The sequence below is a fragment of the Balaenoptera musculus genome, chromosome 2, assembly GCF_009873245.2.
Source record: "Balaenoptera musculus isolate JJ_BM4_2016_0621 chromosome 2, mBalMus1.pri.v3, whole genome shotgun sequence".
Taxonomy (NCBI): Eukaryota; Metazoa; Chordata; class Mammalia; order Artiodactyla; family Balaenopteridae; genus Balaenoptera; species Balaenoptera musculus.
In genome coordinates this window covers 149,308,822-149,332,192 of record NC_045786.1, presented here as the reverse complement: position 1 = coordinate 149,332,192, position 23,371 = coordinate 149,308,822, and the positions used below count along the sequence as shown (strand labels likewise).

The following is a 23,371-nucleotide window of genomic DNA, read 5'->3' as shown; positions in this document are numbered from 1 at the left end:
GTCAAAAATATTTCTCAAATGATAGCTGAATTCCAGAGGCAGTAGAGCACAGTAGTTAAATGCATAGACTCTGGCAATAGATTTCCTGGGTCCAAATCTCGGTGTTGACACCCACTGACTATATGACCTAAAAGTAATTCAAAAGCAAGTTAACTTAAGCTTTCTACACCTAGGATTCCTCATGTTTTATGCAAATAAAAATAATGTCTTCCAAACCAGAGAGCTCTTGTTAAATATCACCTCCACCACTCACAGGCAGTGTAGCCTCTTAAATGGGTCTATGCCTCACTGTCCTCAGCTTAAACTGATCAACCACGGCCCTGGGGATGCAGAGAATCTCCCTTCCGTTAGTGGCCTAGGAGCCAGGGGCAGGAAACAGACCTCGCAGGAAGGGTCAGGAAGGCTAGGGCGAGGTGGGATGGGGTGGCGGGGAGCAGCACTGAGTCCCAGGAAAGTGATCAACTCAGAGACAATCCTGGGGGCGGGCTCGGGCATGGTGGCTTGCCCTCGCTAAACTTTTGATGGGAAAAGACCTAGAAGCTTAGGCTGAGAAAAGGAACGAAAGCGGAGAGAAAACCTCCCCTCACCCATCTGGGAAATGGGCTCGGGCCAACTGCTGACTTTGCGCTGGCTGGCGCAGCTCCCCGCGGAACCCTCGGCGGGGAGGAAGGCCGCGAACATCTGGAGGACATTTCTGCGAGAGCGGCTGCAGAGCGGGACTCCGGGAAGGGAGAAGTGCACTTGTACGCACGTCGGGCCGAGAGGGAGGCTGTTCCCCAGGGCACTCGGTCTTGTTTTCCTCGTCCTCTTTCGCAGCCCCTTCTCCCCAGGCCCCCAGTCTCACCCCGCCCCCCTCCCGGCCTTCCCGGCTCCGACCCGCGGAGCCTCCTTCACTGGCGGCCTCGCCTCGCCAGAGGGCACCCTCGATCTGCCGGAAAACGCCACCATTTTTCAATGCCCCTGGAGCATCTCCAAGCTTCCGCGAGCCACCCGACTCCAATCTTGTCAATGAAGAATCGGGGCCAGGATCGCCGCGGGGCCGAACCCAGCTCCAACCCCGCTCCCAGGCCGGGCGTCAGCCCCACCGAGGGTGGGCACGGCCGCCCCTGCCCAGGCCCCGCGCGCTCGCCGGCCCCTGCCCAGTGTCCCGCCAGGCCCGGGGGGCGGCCTGGACGGGGGGCCTGGGAGGGAGCAGAGACGCGCCGAGGAGAGGACGGACTGACAGCTGGCGAGAGGGAGAAGGAGTTGGGGTAGAAGGAGGGAGGGGATTCATCGGAGTAACTTTCCAGAAAAACAGTCAACGTGTAGCAGGAGTGACTCCAAGAGGGTAAAAAAAGTTCAGTTACCACGTCGATCGAGAGGACTCGCGAAGTATTTTTCAAATGGGCTCGGGTTTTCCTGTGCCTGTTTAAAACATTAAAATCGTGCCGCAAAAGAGGCTGCGTGCGCTGGTCCCTCCCCCCACCCCTCCCCCCACCTCACCCCCACCTCCCCTCGCCCCCCCCCCCTCCGCCCCGGGCCAGAAACGTCATGGGAGGGAGGTATAAAATTTCAGCGGAGAGAAATAGAGAAAGCAGTGTGTGTGCATGTGAGTGTGTGAGAGAGAGGGAGAGGAGCTTGAGGGAGAGGGAGAGGGAGAGGGAGAGAGAGGGAAGCTGGAGGGAGAGAAAGGGAGGGAACCAGAAAGCCAAGTCCAAGGGAATGAGCAAGAGAGGCGAGAGATAGGGGAAGAAGCATGAGAAAGAAGGAATAACAGCTTTCCGGAGGAGGCATGCAGTGAACTGGCTTCTATTTTATTTTTCTTTTCTTTTGTATCTTTTAAAGAGAAGCAGGGAACAGAAGCAATGGCCGAGGCAGAAGACAAGCCGAGGTGCTGGTGACCTGGGCGACCAAGTGGATTATTGGGGCTGCTCTCCAGGGGCTGTCCCCCCTGCCTTCTAATTGCACATAAGCCCACATCCCAGCCAAGGAAGATGAGAGGCAGCGTGAACAGAGTCATTTAGAAAGCCCCCGGGGAAGTGTAAACAAAAGAGAAAGCATGAATGGTGTGCCCGAGAGACAAGTGTGTCCTGTGCTGCCCCCATCTTTAGCTGGGCCAGCAGCGGCCTAGCCCTGCCTCTCCCCACCTACTCACTGGTGATCTTTTTTTTTTTTTTTTTTTTTAATTTTTTTTTCTTTTCTTTTCCATCCTCTTTTCTTATTCTCCTTCAGGGCAAGGCAAGGATTTTGATTTTGGGACCCAGCCATGGTCGTTCTGCTCCTTCTTTAAAATACCCACTTTCTCCCCATCGCCAAGCGGCCGTTTGGCAATATCAGATATCTGCTCTATTTATTTTTACCTAAGGAAAAACTCCAGCTCCCTTCCCACTCCCAGCTGCCTTGCCACCCCTCCCAGCCCTCTGCTTGCCCTCCACCTGGCCTGCTGGGAGTCAGAGCCCAGCAGAACCTGTTTAGACACATGGAGAAGAAACCCAGAGCTTCAAGGCACACAGTCGGCTTCTTCGTGCTCAGGGTTGCCAGCGCTTCCTGGAAGTCCTGAAGCTCTCGCAGTGCAGTGAGTTCATGCACCTTCTTGCCAAGCCTCAGTCTTCGGGATCTAGGGAGGCCGCCTGGTTTTCCTCCCTCCTTCTGCACGTCTGCTGGGGTCTCCTCCTCACCAGGCCTCGCAGCCCCCGGGCCTCTCTCCCCTGCTCACGCATGAAGATGCACTTGCAAAGGGCTCTGGTGGTCCTGGCCCTGCTGAACTTTGCCACGGTCAGCCTCTCCATGTCCACTTGCACCACCTTGGACTTCGACCACATCAAGAGGAAGCGGGTGGAAGCCATTAGGGGACAGATCTTGAGCAAACTCAGGCTCACCAGTCCCCCCGATCCATCGGTGTTGGCCAACATCCCCACCCAGGTCCTGGACCTTTACAACAGCACCCGAGAGCTGCTGGAAGAGGTGCACGGGGAGAGGGGAGACGACTGCACTCAGGAAAACACCGAGTCGGAGTACTATGCCAAAGAAATCTATAAATTCGACATGATCCAGGGGCTGGAGGAGCACAGTAAGTCCAAATTCCCGCTGGGGTGTCTGCTCTGGAGGGTCTGAACTGGAGTGGGGAGCTCCACAGAGGGGGGCCGAGCGGTAGCCACACAGCAGGGTGCCCCGGGTTCACCCGCACCCAGCTGGGGAGGTGCGATGCGCAGCTGGGGCTGGATAGGTGGGTGGGGAGGGAGACAGAGGCATTCTGGTAAGAGTCGAGTGCTGCTGGGAGGCCGGGAGCCCTGGAGTTGAGCAGCTTGCTGAACTCACGTCACATCGTTGACTGACTTTAATTTGGAGTGACATTGCGCTGTCCCGTTAGCACGCGTGCTGTGGCACGTGTGGTCAGATAGGTGCATGTGGGTGCCATAAAGGGGCAGGGCTGGCTCTCTCATAAGAGAGCCCGTGCGGTTCCATGAGCTGGAGACCTCGGTCTTCTCCCCGCTTTTCACACCTCATCGTGACACGTCTCACGTTCTGTTTTTCCAGTTCTGGGGAAGAAGAGTATACCTGCCCCAAATTATTGTCTGTCCAGCTTTTTGAGGCCCAGGCAAGGGACAGCTTCTAGCTGTCTAGGCCCTTCAGTCCACAGCGTGCATGTGACCCATGTGAGCTGTGTGCGTGCGGGAAGGGGATGCGCCTATGTTCACGTGGCTGTGTGCTTTAAAGCGATGTGTAGTCTGGTTTCGTACGGTGCGCAGATTCATGGGTGCAAAATGGGCGTCTTCCGGGCCCGCGGACACGGGGAAAGCAGGGATGTGGCTCTGGATGTGTGGATGACGGCTGGCAGCCCTTTTGTGTCTGCGTGTCAGGGGAAGAGTGGGTGGGAGGTGTGGCTGTGGATACAGAGGGGACGTGTGTCTGGGAGTGTGTCTTCCCAGGAAGCTCCTGTCTCTGCTGAGAAGCTGGGAGGCTTCTGGGTGAGACGTCTGTGTGTTTGTACACGTGTGGAAGTCATGTGTGTTTACTGAACGGGGATTTAAAAAACCTCAATACAAGAGAGAGAGATTTGGCAGATGCTGAGAAACTGACAGCCCAGGAAGGAGGAATGTGAGCCACTCACAGGCCAGGGACTCTGGGAATAACTCTGTTTGCTTTTCCTACCAGCAGGTGTCCTCGACGCCCAGGCTACCTCAGCCTTGGCTCACCTGAGAGGTGGGCAGTGCCCGGAGTGGGTGTGGGAGAATGGGATGGAACAGGCAAGGTGAGGGTGGTCAGCGGGGGTACTGCAGGGGCTGAAAGGAACCTGGCTAGAGACAAGGAGGAGTGGGCAGCCGATGGATGGACCAGCTCTGGCAGCAGGTGCCAGAGGCCTCACCGGGAGCTGGCTCGTGCCAGGCCCAGGAGCCTGTGGTTGCTGGTGAGGGGCTCCCACTCCGGCTTCCTGTGGCTGCCTTAGGAGGTGGCTCCCGTGTGGGGTGGTGGCCGGAGAGTGAAGCACAGCTAGTGCTCCCTGCCCAGGGTTCTCTAGGTGGGGCTGACTCAGGGTCCTCAGGGGCCTATGGTTCCCAGAGGCACCAGCAGCTGAATGGCTGAACCCCCAACCCCCTGGGCACCCACAAAGGCAGGAGATAGTGGCCAAACATCGGAGAAGGGTGGAAAGCCGACGCCTGCGGGAGAGGTGTGAGGAGAGTCCAGGGCAAGAGGAAAGGACTCGGATCTTAAGGATCCGGGTCAGGAGGAGGAGTCCCGGGGAAGAGGGATCTAAGTCACCGGGGCCCACCCAGCCTGGAATCCCAAGCTGAGAACAAATGAGCCAGAGAGATGCAAGGGCACCCAGGTGCCAGTGGACATGTGTGCAAAGACTCAGAGTACAATTAGTGGACAGCCCTGGGGACAGCCTGGGCAGGGCTGCACAGATGCTGGGCAGCTCCGGGCTGCAGCACCAGGACCTTCCGTGAAAACTGCAGTAGGTGAGGGTGGCCCTGGGGCCACAGAGCCGTGATCAGGCCAGGAAGAAACCTGGCACAGTGGGCAGGATGCGACTTGAGATATCATGAAGGGTCCGGGGCCCCGTGGGACAGGGGTGATGCCAGCGAGGCTTGCAGGTGCAAACAGGAAGCAGGCCCAGACTCTGCAGCTGTTGGAGGTGACACAGAGGCTGAGCAGACGCAGGCCTGGCCCGCCCTCCAGCTGGTCAGGTGTCGAGCCAGCCCCAGAGAGACAGACGCACAAGGCACACTAATTATAAAGAGGCACTGGGCAGATGCAAACGTTTAACAGATGCTGAGAGGGAGCAGAGAGCCACCCTCCAAGGTTGGGTCGAGGGAAGCCTAGTGTCTAGAACTCCTGAGGGTGGGCCGGGGTCTGTGGGTGGGGCACTGGTAGGATCTGAGTGCCAGAGCTCCTGCTGCCGAGGTGATGAGCTCGCATTCCCTTCCACATTTCATCACTCCCAGCCCCTTCCGGTACCCAGTGGACAGGCTCTCAGAGGGAAGTGACAGCAGGAGCTGGGGCAAGGAGACAAGGGTGCCTGGAGTGCAAAGTGCAAGGAGGACTAACTTCCAGTGGCGCAGGAGAAAGGGCATCAAGGTGAGAGCAAAGAGGATAAGACCCGTTCTCTGGCTCTGCCCTGTCAGATGGGTACCCTGATAGCCCTATTTTCCAGATAAGGCGACTGCAACATGCATCAATTAAGTGATTTGCCCCAAAAGAACCAGGGCCGTAACCTAGACACTCTCCCTACAGAATGCATGCTGTCAAACAATAATGCAAAGCATAAAATACGCATTGTAAGTCCCACCTTTAACCTTTGGGCTCCAAAAGAACTTTGGTTTATGATATGAATGAATCACATGTTGGACCAAGCAGGTGGGCATAGGAGCTATTATTGTATGTTAGTAACCCTGGTGGCAGATTGCTTAGGGATCACTGGGTGTGCTCTTTCTTAGCTCTGCCTATTTTTACGGCCTGGAGATTCATACTGCCACAAACATTCTCCCAAATTCAACAAAAGTGTTTTCATTATCTGCTTAAGAATCTCAAGCAGGTTAAGCAGCTACACCATGTGGAATTGAGCAAGTCACATCTCTGACCCTCAGTTTCCTCATCTGTAAAGTTAGAGGTAATCTCTAAGCTCCCTTCCAGCTGAAACAATTCTATGTATACATCTGGGATGATTCAACAGGTCTCTGCTGGGGAGTGAAGGCAAGACTCATATATATCTTATTCCTATATAATTCTCCAGGATTTTGCTATGGGAAGTGGGTAGAGGCTTTCTCTGACCCATGTGGTGGGGAAGCACACAGCTTTTTCAGTTCTTTTGTCATCCTTGTTATCAAGATATTACCAGTGTAGGTGCTGTTTTAACTTCTGGCTTGTAATTATCTGTGTCTGGCAGGAGACTCTTGTTTTCATCCGAGGTCTGACGCTAAGACAACCAGCAAACCCAGAGTTCACGAGCAAAGAGAAAACGATATTTTAGCGTTTCTTTTCTGGATGCCACTTTTAGATCTTTTTCATTCTGAAATTAAAAGATGTTTCTTATTGAAAGAACTCATTTGTTCTAAGTGCCAATGCTCTCTGCACGCTAGGTCAGTGTTTCTCCAAGTGTGGACTAGAGGCTAGGTCAATGTGAAAATGTGAATTCCCAGGCCCTAGCCCACCCTACAGAATCAGAATCTCTGGGGGTGTCGTCTTGAAGAATCTGTATTTTTTTTTTTAATTTATTTATTTATGGCTGTGTTGGGTCTTCGTTTCTGTGCGAGGGCTTTCTCTAGTTGTGGCAAGCGGGGGCCACTCTTCATCGCGGTGTGCGGGCCTCTCATTATTGCGGCCTCTCTTGTTGCGGAGCACAGGCTCCAGATGCGCAGGCTCAGTAATTGTGGCTCACGGGCCTAGCTGTTCTACGGCATGTGGGATCTTCCCAGACCAGGGCTCGAACCCGTGTCCCCTGCATTAGCAGGCAGATTCTCAACCAATGCACCACGAGGGAAGCCCTAAGCATCTGTATTTTTAACAAGCTCCGTATTGATTTTTAAGTTCACTGACGCTTAAGACTCAGTGAACGAGGGCAAAACCTTTCCTTAGAAGGCCTGCAAACACAAGAGCCCACGAGCCCAGGCAGCTGATGCAAATTATCTAGAGGAAGACTGCAGCACAGGGACATGGACAAAACTGCACAAGGACACTTGGCTTCGGGGGGTCATGGAGAGAATAGGGTGTATGGGGAGACTGGTGGCGGCGGGGACTTGGAACTGCCCAAGTCCCATTAAAAGAGGGCACCACCGATCAGCTCCTGCCAATTTTTGCATTGGGGAATGTGGGGTCCAGCTATGACTAGATCTTAACTGCTTCCCAGAAGAGAGCAGAAAATCTTCTGTGTGAAATTTCCCAACTTTTAACCTGGGCTTATAAAATGTTTATGGGCTTCTAATCAAAATTTTACAAACAATGCCATTGGCCAAACAATATTTTAATGGGCTAACATTTAAAGGTTAACCTATTTAAAGGTTGAATCCTTAAAGCTGTGGTTTATCAAACATCCAGAACATCTGGATGCCATGGTACCCTTTGCAAAGCACTATAAACTGTGGTTCTCAATCCTGGCTACACATTAGAATCATCTGGAGATCTTAAAAAAAAAACAAAAAACAGCTCTGGACCCATCCATACTCCAATGAGGTAGTCAGAATCTCTGGGGAGTAGGTCCAGGCATCATCTGTTTTTAAAGCTCTCCAGGTGATTCTAAGGAACAGCTAGGGTAGAGGAGCACTGCCACACTGATATATGTAGTCCCATCATTGGAACCAGAAGTAATTTTACTAGCAGAAATGATGAACACAAGCAGAAGTACACCTAGGAGCCCAGGTGTCTGAAAGCATTAAAAAATGCCTGGTCTAAACATGGTCAGCTGTTTCCAGATTTTTCCATGAATACCCTGCATGAATATTCTTTGCTTATTTTTCTCTCCCTATAGTAAAAAGGAGAAAATGGCACCCATTAATATATATACTTTGTGTGCAATAGAAAAAGTTGGTCATAATTTAATTCGTAAAGATGGACCCCCCTAGGCCAGCTCTCAATAATACTAGTGTTCTGCAGAAGCATGGCTTAATCACAAAACTGGGAAGTGGTTTTTGTCTGAGCATAAGTTGGCACTCTAGCCCCATTTCATGGAATCCTGCTACAGTTTGTTGGTGAAATCATCCCTCCACTAAATGATCTCTGAGCTCCCCTCCAACTTCCAGAGTCTCTGCTTCAGTAAATGAGGTCAGAAGACCTGGGTTCAAATCCCACCTCTGCCACCTACTCTGTGGGTGATCTCGGAAGAGTGATTTAACTTCCTGATACTTACTTTTCTCATTTGTAAAATGATAAATTTTACTTATTCTCATTCTCCTCAAGGATTGTTAGCGGGTCAGATGAGTTAACAGAAGTTCTATGAAATGTAAGATAGTGTTATTACATTTTGTTTATTTATTTATACTCTGGCTCATTCCACAAATTATTTAAAGCATCGTTAGTATTCAGTGGATTTAATTGTCAAGAAGATTATGTTTACATTTTATTTTCTCTCCTATACAGTTCTTTTAAAATCACTAATGATTGTGTCTGAGCTTTGCTTGCTAGTGTCAGTTTGCTTGTGTCAATTAATTCATGTGTGACCCTGGCCAAGACCCCTCTGGGCATGAAGTTATCTGAAGTGGGTTGCACTAGATGACCCCTAATGTCCCTTCTGAGTCTGTTAGAAATCTGTAGATCCCAGGGATAAAATATGACCTTTCCCATCCCCTTGAAATCTCCTTGAAATTCCCAAGAGGAGTCTAGCTTGGGGAACAGATATCTGATTGATTGGGCTGGAAGACACAAGGAGGAAGGGTGACAAGGGTGTCCTGAACACCCTTTTGGCTCATCATCCCCCATCCCCTGGCTCCCCACTGTCTTGCCCCCAGTCTGACTCTCCTCACTGGCACGGGCCATTTTCTGTTCCCCTTTCCCTTTTTATAGCAACACACACACTGCGCTGACATATCTTTTATTCCCTCTTTAAACAGTTACTGGAGGTACTAGCCTAACTGAAGCTATATTGATGACAGCTCCTCTGAGACCCAAGTATGTCAGTACTTGAGAAGGTTTCCCTTCCAAGGAGCTTACCCATGTCCAGAGGGTTACAGACTTGCAAACTCAAAAATTAAACTGCCATCATGATCCCTCTTTCTGGTTTTATCCGAAATGGTTTAGGGAATAGTTGGCAGTATTCGTTCTTTCAAAGCCAGTTATTAATCAGGGCTTCATTAGCTAGCATTCACACATTTTTTTCCCAACATCTGTTCCATTAATTTCCTAAGAACCAATGTCAGACCCACCAGATGGCAATTTCCAGAAACACTCACTCATCCTTTCCTACAGCTCAGTAGCGCATGTGCTTGTGTCCAGGCCTCTGATCCTCCCGCCCTGTCCATGACTTCCTAAACCACCCCTGGGGTGATTATGGGCTTGTTCCAGCCATGTTCATTATGTGTGGAATCTGGGTCTCTGGGCTTGGATTTCAAGTTCTGGCTATTGTTACCATTTGTGTAGAAAGTTTTTCTCTGGGTGTTAATGCTGCTCAGACCTTGAGGTTGTAAAGAAATGACAGGATCTTCCTGTCTCCTTTATCTGGCTCTGAGGGGGTGGGAAAGAGCATGTGTGGCCTTCTGTCTTGTGGACAGAGGTTCAGAGGCCAGCAGGGTGACAGAGGCTGGCATAGCATGTGCTGTCAGGGAAACTAACCCTTGGAGAGGGAGGAGCCAATGGTGATAGACCGGCTCAGTCTGAAGAAACATCTCGGGGGGGCTCTGCCAGGCTCCAGATGTAGGCTCCTTGTCACACCAGTGCTGTCTCATTAGATCTAGAGTGTCACTGTCTATGACTCCCTACTGTTAATGATATAAAATCCAACCCCTCAGTCTGACGTTTCAGCCTCCCCGCAGGTGGACCCCAATCTACTGTCTTGACCTTGTCTCACGGGCTCCAGCCTGGCTGCTTCAGGTCCCTCTTACTCACGTGCGTTTGCTCCCCTCCCTGCCTGTGCTTCCAGCAGTCCTTTCATGTAAAATTCTTTCCTCTGCATCCTTAGACCCTTTCCTCCTGCAGGACCCAGATCAAATAATCACCACTTCCACGAAGTGCTCTCAACCCTCTCCCTCCTCTGACCTGTTTGCAGCAACTCCTAGGCTTCTCCAAAGGCCCTTAGCACTTTCCCTCTGGTCCTGTTGTTTGGTCCATGTACTAACAGCCTCCCCTGGATATTAATCTCCTTGAAGGCAGGGGCCCTGTCTATTCCTTTTTGCTTCCCAGTGTTAGCCTGTGCTTGGCACATAGTATTTGTTCAATGCATGTCTGATGAATGAATGAATGCCTGAATGAACAAACGCATGAATGAATCAACTAGCTAACAATGATTAAACTGCTAGAGGAGATTGCTGATATCACTGGAGAATCTGTATTTTCTAAAAGAGTAGGAAAGCAGGTTGGAGAGCCTGCCAGAGTGGGGACGGCGAGGTGAGGGGTTGGAGGGGCCAGTTGTTAGTGCCATGTCCTGGGGCTCCATGTCCTGCTTCTCCATCAGGCCTGTGTGTGATTCCAGGGCCACCCCGGATCTTCCTTGGGTTTCCACCTTTAGGTCTGAGGCCTCAAGCTTCTAGAGAGGTCACAGTTGGAACCCTGGCCCCTTGCTGAGTGTCCGCTGGCAGCACACTGTCCCTGTGGGTCTCGCTCATGCTGTGCCTCCCCCACTGCTCTGCCTCCTAGATGACCTGGCCGTCTGTCCAAAGGAATCACCTCCAAGATTTTCCGCTTCACGTGTCCTCAGTGGAGAAAAATGAAACCAACCTGTTCCGAGCGGAATTCCGGGTCTTGCGGATGCCCAACCCCAGCTCCAAGCGCAGCGAGCAGAGGATTGAGCTCTTCCAGGTGAGCCCCCTCCCAGGACAGACACCACTCAGGCAGGAAAGCTGGTTCCTTGGCCAGATCGGGCCTCCACGCTGCTCAGAGTTCAGCAGACCTGGGTGTGAATCCTACCTTCTCTGAGCCTTAGTTTCTGTATCTGTGTCTGTCATTAAGAGGATTAAGACTTAACCGAGGAACTCAAAGGAACATTTAAGAAGTCTTAGTTTGCTCTTGCTGCCCCTCCCCGTCCTCCTGCACCATGACACGGCGGGTGCCCTGTCCTGGCTCGGGACTTATTCCTTCCTCTTGCCCTGTAGATCCTCCAGGCCGGATGAGCACATAGCCAAGCAGCGCTATCTTGATGGCAAGAATCTGCCCACGCGGGGCACTGCTGAGTGGCTGTCTTTCGACGTCACAGACACTGTGCGTGAATGGCTCTTACGAAGAGGTAGGTGGACTCAGGATGAGCATTTTGGAAGGAATCTCAGGTCTCTTGGTCCTTCATGACACAGAGGGAAGAGGACAGAACTAGGGGAGGCACATGATCTGGGTTCAAAGCCTAGCTTTGCCATTGACTGGTTGTGTGTCCTTATTCGTTCACTCACAACTGATACTGACTAAATGCTCACTCTGAGCCAGGCCCTGGGGATTCAGCAGTGAACCACACAGGTGAGGTCCCAGATCTCATGGGGCTTTTGTTCTGGTGGGAGAGACACGTAGTAAGCAAGTAAACTATTGATGAATAAGACTTTTATATAAATTATAGTGATAAGTACCAGGAAAACAGAAAGAGGGCAAAGCGATAATGACTGGGTGGGGTCCAACATCAGATGCTCAGGGAGTCTCTATGAGAAGGAATTTGTGCACTGAGATCTGAGGACAAGAAAGAGCCAGTCTGTGAGGTGGGATAAAGGATGTGGCTCAGCAAAACCAGTGAGAAGCAGCAGGAGCCTGACTGGTGTGGCTGGAGCAGAGTGAGCTGGGGGGTCAGAGAGGGCTGGAGCCATATGATGTAGAACCTGTAAGGCCACGGTCAGGTTGTCAGGACTTATTCCAAGTGGGATGAGACGTCTGGGCGGGTTACAGCAGGGCTGGGGACTGTGGGGGAGAGGTGAATTTTGGTTTACATCTTTTCAAAGGCTCTCTGGTTGTCATGTGGTCAAGGGAGAGAAGTTAGGGGCCGCTGTAGCAGCCCACGTGGAGAGCAACATGGGCTTCGTCCAGGGGGTAGCCGTGTGTATGGAGATGATTAAGGATTTGTTCTGTATTTGGACGTAGAGCCAATAGGACTGACTGGTGATTAGATATGGGGTGAGAGGGACACAAGAGGAGTCTAGGTGACTAAGATTTTGAGCTGAACACCCACGTGGGAACACTATTGAAATAGGGAGGCTGGGAGAAGAGCAGGTTTGGGGGCAGGGTTCCATTTTGGCCGATTAAGTTGAAAGGCCTGGCAGTCATCCAAGTAGAGCTGTCCAATAGGCATATCAAACTTCACATGTTCCACATCGCTCACCCACTCACTCTGCTTCCCTCACCTGGAAAATTAGGTAATGGTGTCTTCCCTTCATGCCTCACAGAGCTATTTTAAGGATCCATTGTAGTTAAGAGAACTTCCAAGTTTTCGGCCTGTTATGGGACAGTAAGCTTTTATTAGGTTTAGATGAGGAAATGGAGGCCCCAGAGAAGTTAAGTGCTTGACCAGAGAGTCATCCAGCCTGGATTAGAACTTGGGTCTCCTGATGGGACAGTCATGGCACCTCGTGGCATCACGCTCTGCTATTTCTTCCCTTCTTTGCTTGGTGGTGCTGCCTGGTCCGGTGCTCAGTGGGGTGAGGGTATCTAAGGTGATCCTGTCTGTTCCTTGTATCCCTCTTGTGAAGGATTTTCTATTCTCGTCAGCTGCTGGGGAGACACAGTCCATCCATCCATGTACTGATACCCAGAGTTCCTTGGGCAGGTGGGTCCTTCCTTGTCCTCAGTGTTTTAGGAAATTAGGGGTTGAAGCTCTAAGGCAGAGATCACAAACTGGTTGGCCTACCAATATTGTTTTAATTTAACTAGTGGTCAACAGTTTTTGTTTTAAAGTCGGGAGATTTCACATAAAACCTAGACTTCTGGCTTTTCTTGACAAATGGGAAGATTTCCTGGTAACAATCCATCAGAGATGAGTAGGGCCACCTCTTGAGGCAGGGCATGCATTCTTCATGTCACCACAGGCCCCGCCATTCCCGTGTTCCCCAAGAGTGTGGCTGGCAGTCCCAATTCAGCATGATACACTGGCTCGCTTTGCTCACTTACATAACCTGCTGGGCTCTGTAGGCATCCGAGTGTGCAGGTCCCCATCTGAGGGGCATAACCTGGTGGCTGAGTTGGCAGATAGGGGGCTGGAGGTCCTGCCTCGGCTCCAAGGGTACTGGGAATTCCATCCTATCTCCCTGACTGAGCACGAAGGCAAAAACCTGGGAGAACCCATGTGCACCAGCTGACAGCAGCACTGTGGGAATTCTGACTCAAATCCGCCTAGAGCCCGACATGGCTACAGAGAGGAGAGGCTGGGGAAATGAATCTCTCAGCTTCCCTGTCTGATTTTGATCAGCTCCACCTGGATTTCTTTGAAGCCCTGGGCACTTGAAGGAGTTCTTATTTTCACAGCTGCAGAACTCAATGAGAAGTTTGCACTGAGAATGATTTCCATCCTCCTTGAGACATCAAAAAGATAATTTCGTAATAAAACCTATGGGTTCCCCACCCACCGTCCCCACCGCTGCCAATTCTGAGGTTAGTTCTTCACTGGAACCTTCAGTTCCCGCTCCGGCAGATGCCGCCCACCCCTCGCACGGGGGAGTCATACACAGACCTTTACTTGTGCAGAGCTCCTGAGTCTCTTGAGGGTTCTTGGCCCCAAACAAGGCCGTAAATGGACTCCAAATGGAGCAGCTGGCGGTGTGGACCGTGAGGAAACTGAGTCACATATACAGTCTTGTATTAGTTCAGCAAACATCTAAGAGCCTGCTGTGCACCGGTTCCCAGGCTGCCTTCTGGGCCCAGAGCCGGCCGGAGCCCTCTCCAGGGCTGTGGGCCCAAGTCTTCACACCCCTGTGCTGTTGTTCCACACAATCTGTGGCTCCCCTGTGTGCAGAGCCTGGCCTCCCCAAGCAGGCCGGGCAGGGAACACGCCCAGCACCACGGCTCAGGACAGGGGGCACACTGGGAATACACAGCCGTTTTATATCTCAGTGACGGTGTGGGCATCTACCTTGATGGTCCCGGCTGGGCTCTCTTTGGTCGCTCTTTGTCTCTAACAGTTAGGAGTGTGGCTCTGATATCAGGCTGCCTGTGTTTGAATCTTGGTTCTACCACTTACTGGTTGGATACCTCGGTCAAGCCATTTAATTTCCCTAAGCCTCAGTGTCCTCATCTGTATAATGCGGGAAGGGGGTAATAATAGTTCCTGCTTTGTAGGATTAGTATGGAGATTACATAAATGAGTTAATGCACGCATAGTCTTAGAGCGGTGCGTGACATGTAGCAACACTCAACAAGTGTTGGTGATTATCGTCCTCATTCTCTGAGTCGTCTACCTAGACAGAGCCTGTTAGCCAAGCCAGGCACCATCACACACTCACTACCTGCACCCTAACCCTAACTCTCCCCTACACATCTGTCTGCATCTTGACTTTCTAACTCACAGACTCATAGGACTTGCCCACTCTAGGTCTCTCCCGGACTACTTCAACCCTTCTGGGTAATAGGAAGTGTACTATGTTTTATGTAGCCTGTTTCAGCTACTCTAGCTCCTTCTTTTAGCCGCCTTAAACCAGAAAGAGGACACTCCTTATACATCCCTCTCTATTCACTTCTTGTTCTCCATCTGGGGCTCAGCTTCCTTGTTATATTGGCCCCTCCTCACCCCACCAAAGCTAACCTGGAACAGAAATCTTCAAGCTCAGCAGGTGTCAGTGTATCCCAGAGGCTGCCCTGATTGGGGTGGAACAAACGAAGCTGGGATCTAGAGTTTATGGAAGAAGGGATTGGGCTGGTTTTTAACCAGTAGAACTGGGACATCCAGGTCTGTCTAATGCTGACTGGAATCTCTGGGCTTGGGCCATTCTGCACATGAGAAGGATGCTGACGTGGCCTGGACTCTTTGGGGTTTTCCCTGCTGACATCAGATTTCTGGAAGACCCCAGGTTGGCCCCAAGGCTGGATGCTCACACAGAACTAGGGTGACCTCCGAGAGCAGTGCATCAATCAGATCCCTGAGGCGCTGACCCTGACCTCAGAGGTCATCCCCCCACGACCTCTCCCATACCTGACCATAGCTGGCTGCTGCCCCGGATCAAGAGAGCTTCCCTGATTGAGTCTTACCCACCAGGATTGACATGATACCAGACTACCTGGTTTCCCTGCACAAAACTACTGGATTCAGTTCAAATTTTTCATTCCTTATTCTTCCTTTTTTTTCCTTCCACTTTATGCAACCCCTTTTACTAATTTCCTTGCTTTCCCAATTTTAGTTACCAAAATACCCGATCCCACAGCCAATAGGAGAAAGGGCCAGAGCTGGCCTTTTTGCCCCACAGTATCAGCCACCAAACCCTGGTGCCTCCAGGCTTCCTCACACTTGTTTTCTCCGAGCTCATGCCATCTGGACCCTCGGCCATGGCCCTCTGCCATCTCTTCCGGCCTGTTCTCTAATTTCACAACCGTCTTCCTGAGCCGGTGGTTGTCCCTCAGTGAGCCATCCACAGCCCCGCTGGATACATTTACAACTCCCCCATTAAGGTGAACAAGGATTGCCAAAGAAGAAACTCTAAGTAATCTTGGCCTCATCATGTCCTTGTTCCTTAAGGAAAATATAGCCAAGCATAACTGAGATTTGCATCTTATCTCCTCTGGAATCTACCTCTCTCTCTCTGTCTACAACTGTAGCCCTGGTAGAAATGGTGGCCTCTTCCACCTTGACTGCTTCTGCTGCTTGCTTGCCAGAGACCTTGCTCTAGCCTTGCTTTCTGAATTTTAATCCTAGAGCTCAGCCTGTGCCCCTTCCTCCTATCTTGTGGCCTTTTGAATCACAGCCTCTCTACCCCACAGTTCTTCAGTTTTCCCCTTTCCCTGGTCTCTTCCAGGCACTGTGCCTCTCTCCTCTGTCCTGTCACAGCTAGAATATCTCCTCTCTCAGCTGACACGTAGGGGGTGTGACTGGTTTTCTCCTTCTTTCCTGTACCCTCATCCTTTTGCCCCCTAGTAGGCTGGTAACATTTTTTTTTTCCTGAACCATTCTTTGAGAATAGATGACTATTAAAATTCTCCTTCATGGTGCCCACTGGTTTATGCCTCCATTTGGTTGTTTGTAACACAATAGAAATATGTGGAATGTGGCAGCATGAGCGTGAAGGTCTGCTATAGCCTTGGCAGCACTTTCTGTCACCTGTGAGCCTCAGTCTAACTCAGTTCCTATGACTGCCTGTGGCGGCAGAGGCCCTGGCTCTTCTGTGTGTGACTGGTGGGTACCCTCCTTCATCACACAAACTGCTTTTCTCACCAATGCTGTGTCTTATTTTGCAGAATCCAACTTAGGTCTGGAAATCAGCATTCATTGTCCATGTCACACCTTTCAGCCCAATGGGGATATCCTGGAAAACATTCAAGAGGTGATGGAAATCAAATTCAAAGGTAACAAAATGGATGCGTATGGTAGAATGGGTGGGGGAGTTAATGAAGCAAGACGTAACAGGAAACCCCTACCAGACCCCAAGGAAAGGAACCAAGTGAGCTCCCTCACAGAGATGGCCAACTGTTTTGTACTTGAGGGATTCTGCTTTGTCCCAAAAGCAAGAACTCTCTATTCTATAGAGAATACATTAGCATCTGGAAGACAGTGTTATGCTAGTAAGAGCCGTGAAATCATGTAGGCAAGCTGGTTCACTTCTCTGAGCTCAGTCAGCAAACTGGGGATGACAGTACCTCTTTCACCGGGTTGTCATGAAATCAAATGAGATAACGAATGTAAAATAGAGCGCATGGATGCTCAGCAAATAATAGTCGTCTTTGCTTTCCCCAAAAGAAATGAACTTTGGTGTCTGTGAATATGAGCACTCTGACTATCGGGCTTTCCAGATGTTGCAGAGCCCACCCGATCCGACATCCGGGTTTGAATGACTGCTTTGGGCCTCAGGGTATTTGCATTGAGGGCAAAATAGTTTAGAGTTATTTCTGGTTTTCCAGTATGTTTCCAAGGCACTCAGCCTAGACAGTCTCTGGATTGCAGGGAAGTACTGTTTTCCTTTCGAAGCTCTGTTGTGGGTGACTGAGGCACACCTGAGGCCAGGAGGTTTGTCGAGGTCAAACCAACCAATTCAAAGCCTGAGGTCACAGGCGTGTCTGGAAAAAGGTACAGGCCTCTCTTGACTCCCAGCCCTGGGCAGTCCTTTGGCCCTTCATGGGCCTTATTTCAGAGCCTAATTTTTTTAAAAGCACGTCATTTGACATCCTAATCACAGAACCTCAGAGCTCAAAAGACCTTGGAGTCCCTACCTACAGCCCGGGTTGGGTTGAAATCCTCCCACTTCAGTAATCGTTATCTTATTCATAAAGATTTTCAGAAAAAGAAGTCTGAGGTCCAGCTTCCCATTTATCCTCCAGTCCTAGTGCACCTGCATGAGGTCCAAGGCCCTCCTGTCACCATGCAAATTCAGCTCCTCACGTTCCTGTCCCTGGTGGAGATGGGCGACAGCCAGCAGCTGGCCGTCACCAAATAGATCTTCTTTTAGTTGAGACTCTTTCAGTCTTTGCAGATGAAATGGCAGGTTTCCTTTCCAGTTTGTCTGCTAAGCTGTTTACCACACACTTAATGATCTTATCTTGAGTTTTATAGAGAAAACACTTTTGAAACTATAAGTGCAATGCAAATGTTAACAATTATTCATTCTTGTTCCTCTGGCTCCCATTCAAACTGTCTTAAATTGTGACCCCTGAAATCATAGGTGGGACTTCTGTGCTATTTTTGACCAATTCAGATTATAAGAGGAAACTCATATCCCAAGCTCTAAGTCTCAGAATCTAAACTGACAGCTCAAAAAAAATGTGTTAGAGCCGCCTAGTGACAAGGATGCTTCATGAATCCCTGAGGATTCCCTAGGAAGCATCTCGGGAAGGGCTCTCTGCCCTCTGAAGGATGTATGCACAGGAGTCACGAGGGGATCCGACCGGGGGCATCTTGCGCGTCCCTAGATACCGGTTCCTCCACCCAGTCTTCCCCTTCCTGCAGCTGGACGTTAGCATGAAGCTGCATCTCACCCACCCCTTCCTTGTAGACCCCACTGTCCTCCTCCTGACCAGTGGGGGGATGGGATGAGAAAGCAGCAGCCACCCTGCCTTCCCTAGACTGGAGACCGTCATCTTCCTTCCCTTCCACAGGTGTGGACAGTGAGGATGATCCAGGCCGAGGAGATCTGGGGCGACTGAAGAAGAAAAAGGAGCACAGCCCTCATTTAATCCTCATGATGATTCCCCCAGACCGGCTGGACAACCCAGGCCAGGGAGGTCAGAGGAAGAAGCGGGCCCTGGACACCAATTACTGCTTCCGGTAAGCCTGGGCTCACGCAGGACCCACAGACTCCTGAGACAACACTGATTGCACGCCTTCTGTGTGTCAGGCCCCAGGCCTAAGCCACCCCTAACTGAGGGTCCCTGATGCTCTTCACAAACATCTCCCAGGAATGGAGATTTAGAACCTCTTACAAATCTTTTTCTGGGAGCCCCACTGTTTTCCCACAGCCCAGCCCTGTAAGGGCCTGGACAAAGTAAAGGAGGAGGAGAGAGTTGCTAAAACGGTTTGGATTAGAGGCTTGGCCTCTCCATGGTTTTCAGGCTTTAAAATACTTGTAGGGTATGTTTGTGTGGCAGGGAGATTAATGCAGAGATTTCCATTAAAGAAGGGCTCAGTTCCTTATGAAGGGTCCAAGGATGCTACCGGATGAGGGAAAACAGGACAGTCTCCATTTGCAGTGGGGAATGTGAGCTAGAGAAATTATGAACTAATTTGGACATAGTTGGGTAGCCACTGTAAAGAGATTAAAAAATAGCATCTTATTTAGGAATACTTTAGTTTCTCATTTATAAGGGAGGGGGATTAAAAAAGCACACACAGCAATGACTGAAAGGTAGAAAATGACCACATCCATGAGACGGTCTGAAAGATAAAGTGCTTTAAGGAATTTGGAACAAGGAGCTCATCTATGGATGCAGGAAAGGCTTCTGAAGGGTGTGGAATTTGAGCTGAGTCTTCAAGGCTGAGTAAGGCTTGAGTACGTAGGGATCTGGGCGGAGGAAGCACTTTGGGTAGAGGAAGGCACACGAATGGGTCAGTTTGGCTGGAGAGGAGGATGCCTGAATGGAGCTGGGGAGGATGAACTGGGAAATCTTTAGATCTAAAGCCATGTCTTCTGAGGAACAATGGAATGAACCGGGGACATTGAGCTTGAGGAACAGAAGGTATAGGAAAGGCAGTGTGGTTGCCTCCAACTGAAGGCTGGCATGTAGATTTGCTCTGTGTGGCTCTCAATCAGTTAGGAATGGATGTTCTTGGCTGCAAGTGACAGTGGCTTAAACCACAGGGGATTTCCTGTTCATAAGAAGCATGTAGCAGCAGGCCCAAGGTTGGTCTGGCTGCTTACTTATGCCATTGAGGACACAGGCTTTCTCTCTCTCCAGTCTGCCATGCTCAGTATGTTGGCTTTTCATCCCCTTGCTTATGGTCACATAGCAAGACTGCTAGAGCTGCAGGTATCTTGTCCATGCTCAAGACAAGAGGAGGGAAGGAGGAAACCAGCAGCCTTCCTCTTCCATCTGTGACTTATAAAGAATCAAATACCTTTGCCAGAATTTGCCCTTGCCCACTGCATACTTCTGCTTATGTCTGATCGGTCATTGCTGGGTTCCATGACAATCCCTACCTGCAAGGGAGGCCAGGAAAACAAGTATCTGGTGTTCCAGACTGTAATGGGCGGTGGCAAGAGAGAAGGCAGGGTAAGAATGACTCTTGAGTAGAAAAATGAGAATGTCTGCCACGGTTTACCCTCGGAACCCACAAGAAGCTAGATTTTGGCCAATAGTTGCCTTTGGAAATAGCAAGTTCTAGGTCTCAGCAGGTACTGAAGTACAGGCTAGATGCCCACTTGGCAAGGGGTATTGCCAAATGGATTTCTGCAGGCAACGGAATTGAAGTGGCCTGATAATCACATTTGGGGTAATCTAGGAATCATGAATCTAATAGAAGGATATGTCTTGCTTTGATTCAATAGCCTCTAGACTTAGACTAAGCAGTCATTTACTATAGTATATAAGTGCATAAGCTTAGAGTTTATTTCTGGTTGGGTGCACATTAGGCAGGTAACAATAAAAACAACCTCAACAAAGTTGAGTTTGCTAGTAACATTCAGTGCTTGGTTTTATGTGGAACACTTCAAGTCTTTGTTTTGATTCATGCTGTAAAAGGGGCATGGCCACTTTTGCCTTTTTTCTCTTCTTCATACATTATCTATGTATGTATATATCTACGCCTACTATGTCCTTGGGATTCTGGTCTTCAACAGAGGGAAATGCCTTTATAGTTAGTACAGCTCAATGCACTTGAACCTGGGATTCCACTGATTAGAGCCACCTCTACCTCTTATGATGACCAGGAAGGACTCCAAGTGCAAATATGAGGGCTATTTGTGAAGTGTTTTATGTTGGTGATTTCCTTTTAGGTTGATTTTTAAATAATTTTCATTGTTGTTGTTGTAGCAATCTGGAGGAGAACTGCTGTGTGCGCCCTCTCTACATTGACTTCCGACAGGATCTGGGCTGGAAATGGGTCCATGAACCTAAGGGCTACTATGCCAACTTCTGCTCAGGCCCGTGCCCATACCTCCGCAGCGCAGACACTACCCACAGCTCAGTATGGAACAGGGTCATGCCGCGTGGGGGGGTGGGGCTAAGCCAAGTAGGCCGCTTGTTAAAAAGGATGCATGAAGGGCTGCGTGTTGAACGAGCGGATGATGACCTGGGGTGTAAAATCCCTTTGGTGACGGTTCTGATCTTGGCACCCTGGCCCAACTCTAGTGGGCCACATTCTACCCTTTAAAATTCCTTCCCTAGTTTCACCCAGACTTTTAAGTTGCTTTGTCTATTTGCTTTTGTACTATGGAAATTAATTACTGTCACATGCCACCCCCTATGTCAGAGATGCACATGGCTGGCAAGGAATATTGGGGCCGAAAGGCCTCTACCGTCGGATAAAGAACTCTAATAATTCTGGCCTCTTGAATGTAGAAAAGTTATTTTAAAAGACAATGTAAAGCACACAGAAGAAGACTATACGAAACAAAGGGAAAGACAGGGAAGTCCACGACCGAAGCTAGCTTGTCTTTCCCTCAAGAGGAATCCAAGATAGGGCAGTAACTTGTGAAGCGTATTTCCTCATAGCTCCTTGTTACTGCATCCTGTCTGGGGCCCTATACTCTGGCACTGAGTAAATGGCTCAAGCCAATGTTTAGTGAGAATGGGTCTCACCGAAGTGACCAGTTACGGCTAGGAGGAACCAATACAAGGGTGTTTCTTCACAGCCAAGAGAATTTCATGATCAATTCCAAGTCCCCCAGTTATGGGGGTTATGCTTAAACTGATAACGCCCAGACAAACGCCACGTGCTGCATCCCGCGTGGATGAGCAGTAACCCGCCACTCCCCCGAACTGGGTTCCGCCAGTTCCTCTGAAGCAGCATCAGTGGCCCATTTACCACGTGCTCAGTCTCTGGAGCAGCCCCTAGACCTTGCAGAGTCCCTGGGCCCCCGGCCTGAGGTTCGGCTTTCCAACCTCTCAATGATGCCTCCCTCCCCAGGTGCTGGGACTGTACAACACCCTGAACCCTGAAGCCTCGGCCTCCCCTTGCTGCGTACCCCAGGACTTGGAGCCCCTGACCATCCTGTACTATGTCGGGAGGACCGCCAAGGTGGAGCAGCTCTCTAACATGGTGGTGAAGTCCTGCAAGTGCAGCTGAGGCCCGCCTGCTACAGAGAGAGAGGAGGGATTGCCACTGCCTGCCTGCCTGCTCCTCGGGAAACACAAACGCGATGGACCTCACCTCGAGGCCTGGCCCACAACCTTCAGCTCCAGGCAGATGGCTGAGACGGGGGTTCCCTTTTGGAACATTTCTCTTTCTTGCTGGTTCTGAGAATCACTGTAGTAAAGAAAGTGTGGGTTTGATTAGGGGAAGGTTGAACTCTTCAGAACACATGGATTTTCTGTGTCATAGACAGAGGTGGTGGGGACAGAGGAAGAGGGATGGCAAGTCGACACGTTGCAGGGCCATGGGATTTGGGATACCCTAGGGAGGAGGAAGGGCAGAGAATGGCCGGGGGGCCAGACTGGAAGACACTTGGAGCTGAGGTCAGATTGCTCATCCATCGCTGCCCCACGTCTGCTCGAGGGGACCTGGATTACATCATACAAGGCAAGTGTTTTTCTTCAGGCAGGTTCCCAAGACAAAGTCCCAGAATTGTATCTCATACTTACCTGGGATTATGGACAAATCTGTTAGTTTCGCAAATTGTCCCCTGGACGTCAATCAGCATCAAGGGTCATTACGGGGTTGGGGGGGGCGGAATCCAGGTAATGCAGTTCCTGGGCCCTATGGATATGCTGAACTCAGAAGCAGAGGGTGGGAATTAACCCTCTCCGGTCTGCCCCCTGGGTTCCTCCTCTCGCCTCTTCCTAGATCGTATTTCTCCTTGGACATTTGGCTAGACACCTTCCAGGTCAGGGCGCACATATCTGGATTTTGGGTCTCTGCAGCCTTTGGGCATTATGGGTTTCCCCTCCTGACCCCCCGAGACCTTGTGCTCATCTGGTGTTCCTGGAAGCAGGTGCTACAAACGTGTGAGGCGTGCGGGGAAGTTGCACAAGTGCCACACAATGACTTGGCCCCAGACGCATAGACTGAGGTATAAAGACAAATACAAATATTACTCTCAAAATCTTTGTATAAATAAATATTTTTGGGGAATCTTGGATCATTTCATTTCTGGAAGATAGTTTCTAAACAATAAAAGCCTTATTCTAAGGTGTAAGTCTGACTCAATAAGTATCCTTAATTACCCTCTTCTTAATTCCATGTTCACATCTAATGATCAGAGGTAACTGGAATCTGGGGCTGAAAATCTCAAACATCGAAACATTGCTGACCGTGAACTCCCTGACAGTGACACACTGCACTGCCTTCTGCCATCTGAGAGGGCTGCATTACTGTTTGTGTTCCCTTCCGTCTTGGATACATTATCCTCAGACACACACCAGGCAGTGCCTCAGATGTGCAGAAAGCATATGAATTTGACCTCCATTTAGTTGTGGGCAAAGTCACTTGGGGTGATTTCACATATGGAAATGTGTTGGTTTGTACATTCACTATAAATTCAGTTGAGAATTA

The 23,371-nt window shown here is 50.2% G+C and overlaps 1 protein-coding gene across 1 annotated transcript; it reads left to right on the top strand.

Moving 5' to 3' along the window:
• The first annotated feature begins 1,600 nt into the window (after window positions 1–1,600).
• Window positions 1,601–23,010, top strand: TGFB3 (transforming growth factor beta 3). The gene is given in 9 exon segments (XM_036844524.1): window positions 1,601–3,049; window positions 10,762–10,779; window positions 10,782–10,808; window positions 10,811–10,955; window positions 11,226–11,347; window positions 16,471–16,578; window positions 18,322–18,490; window positions 20,692–20,845; window positions 21,788–23,010. Coding segments are annotated over 9 exon segments (1,389 nt in total). The 5' UTR covers window positions 1,601–2,562; the 3' UTR covers window positions 21,947–23,010.
• The last annotated feature ends 361 nt before the right edge of the window (window positions 23,011–23,371 follow it).